The following is a 2405-nucleotide window of genomic DNA, read 5'->3' as shown; positions in this document are numbered from 1 at the left end:
ACTGCCCCGATGGGCACCCACCACCCCTACTGGGAATCCATCACCCCAACAGGCACCCACCACCCCATTGGGAGCCTGTCACTCCACTGGGAACCCGTCATCCCAACAGGAACCCATCACCCCCTTGGGAACCCACTACTGGGAATGCCTCACCCCATTGGGAACCCATCACCCACCTGGGAACCCATCACTGGGAACCCATTACCCCACTGGGAACCCATCACTGGGAACTCATCACCCCACTGGGAACCCACCACCCTACCAGGAACCCACCACCTCACTGGGAACCCATGACCCCATTGGGAACCCATCACTGGGAACCCATCACCCCACTGGGAACCCATTACCCCACTGGGAAACCACCACTGGGAACCCATCACCCCACTGGGCACCCATCACCCCATTGGGCACCCCTCACCCCACTGGGAACCCACCACCCTACCAGGAACCCACCACCTCACTGGGAACCCATGACTCCATTGGGAACCCATCACTGGGAACCCATCACCCCATTGGGAACCCCTCACCCCACTGGGCACCCATCACCCCAGTGGGAACCCACAACCTCATTGGGAACCCCTCACCCCACTGTGAAACCACCACCCTACCAGGAAACCACCACCCATCACCCCGCCAGGCACCCGTCACCCCATTGGGAACCCATGACCCCACTGGGATCCCACCACGGTCACCCACCACCCCGTGTGTGTCCCCAGGGCAACCTGGTGGCGGTGAAGCACCTCAACCGCAAGCGCATCGAGCTGACGCGCAAGGTCCTGTTCGAGCTGAAGCACGTAGGTGGACCCCGGCTTGGTGTGGGGGGCACGGGGGCGCCCAACCCGGTGTCCCCTGGACCGCGGCATCAGCCCAATCCCTCCCCCAGATGCGGGACATCCAAAACGAGCACCTGACCCGCTTCATCGGTGCCTGCACCGACCCCCCCAACATCTGCATCCTGACCGAGTATTGCCCCCGCGGGAGCCTCCAGGTACCCCCGGGGGTGCCTTTGGTGCCCATCACCCGGCGTCGGGGCTGCCCTGAGCTCTGCTGGTGCTCGGGGCGGGAGGGAAGCCACTGGCCGTGGTGGGGGGACAGCGAGGTGACCCCCGTGTCCGCAGGACATCTTGGAGAACGAGAGCATCATCCTGGACTGGATGTTCCGCTACTCCCTCACCCACGACATCGTCAAGGTAACGAGCGGGTCCCCGCGGCAGGGAGGGGGCACGGAGGTGAGGGCGGGGGCCCCGGTGCCACCGCTACCCGTCCCGCCAGGGGATGCAGTTCCTGCACAACGGGGTGATTGTGTCCCACGGGAACCTCAAGTCGTCCAACTGCGTGGTGGACAGCCGCTTCGTGCTGAAGATCACGGACTACGGCCTGGAGAGCTTCCGCGTGGCCCCCGACGGCGAGGACTCCCACGCGCTCTTCGCCAGTGAGCCCCCTCCCCGTCCTCCCTGTCCTCCCCATCCATCCTTGGGGGCAGCCCCTGGCAGGGGACACGGCCTGAGCCCCCTTTTCGGTGCCGCAGAGAAGCTGTGGACGGCGCCCGAGCTGCTGCGGATGGAGTCGCCGCCGGCGCGCGGCACGCAGAAAGGGGATGTCTACAGCTTCGGCATCATCCTGCAAGAGATCGCCCTGCGCAACGGCGTCTTCTACGTGGAGGGGCTGGACCTGAGCCCCAAAGGTGAGCTCAGAGAGCAGCGTGGGGGTGCTTGGACCTGTTGATGGGTTATTGGGCCAGTTGATGGGTTGTGGGACCAGTTGATGGGTTATGGGACCAGCTGATGGGTTATTGGGCCAGCTGAAGAGTTATTGGGCCAGTTGATGGGTTATTGGACCTCCTCATGGGTTATGGGACCAGTTGATGGGTTACTGGACCAGTTGATCAGTTATTGGGCCAGTTGATGGGTTATGGGACCAGATGATGGGTTTTGGGACCAGATGATAGGCTATTGGGCCAGCTGAAGAGTTATTGGGCCAGTTGATGGGTTACAGGACCAGTTGATGGGTTATTGGGCCAGTTGATGGGTTATTGGACCAGTTGATGGGTTGTGGGACCAGCTGATGGATGCTTGCACCCACTGATGAGTGTTGGGGACCACAGAGATCATTGAGCGGGTGAAGAGCGGGGAGCGCCCCAGCTTCCGTCCCTCGGCCAACGTGGGGTGCCACATGGAGGAGCTGGGCCAGCTGATGCAGCACTGCTGGGCCGAGGACGTCCTGGAGCGCCCCGACTTCCACCAGATCAAGGTCCAGCTCCGCAAGTTCAACAGGTGCCTCCGCCCCCCAGCCCCGCAGGTGACCCCGAAAAGGGTCCCCGTGCAGGCGCTCACCCCCTGTCCACAGGGAGAGCAGCAGCAACATCCTGGACAACCTGCTGTCGCGCATGGAGCAGTACGCCAACA

The 2405-nt window shown here is 63.2% G+C and overlaps 1 protein-coding gene across 1 annotated transcript in view; it reads left to right on the top strand.

Annotated features, from left to right (window-relative positions):
* Positions 1–2405, top strand: part of LOC104539420 (atrial natriuretic peptide receptor 1-like) — a gene marked incomplete at its 5' end in the record, with an annotated part of 3306 nt that overhangs the window by 310 nt on the left and 591 nt on the right. The window contains 7 exons of the mRNA XM_010182939.1: positions 717–794; positions 884–988; positions 1119–1190; positions 1273–1432; positions 1529–1684; positions 2105–2273; positions 2347–2404. Coding sequence (XP_010181241.1) covers positions 717–794; positions 884–988; positions 1119–1190; positions 1273–1432; positions 1529–1684; positions 2105–2273; positions 2347–2404 — 798 coding nt within the window. The remainder of the gene's footprint in view (positions 1–716; positions 795–883; positions 989–1118; positions 1191–1272; positions 1433–1528; positions 1685–2104; positions 2274–2346; position 2405) is intronic.

The sequence above is a fragment of the Mesitornis unicolor genome, unplaced genomic scaffold, assembly GCF_000695765.1.
Source record: "Mesitornis unicolor isolate BGI_N332 unplaced genomic scaffold, ASM69576v1 scaffold32104, whole genome shotgun sequence".
Lineage (NCBI taxonomy): Eukaryota > Metazoa > Chordata > Aves > Mesitornithiformes > Mesitornithidae > Mesitornis > Mesitornis unicolor.
Note: the sequence above shows the minus strand (reverse complement) of the source record. Positions and strands in the feature narration are given on the sequence as shown.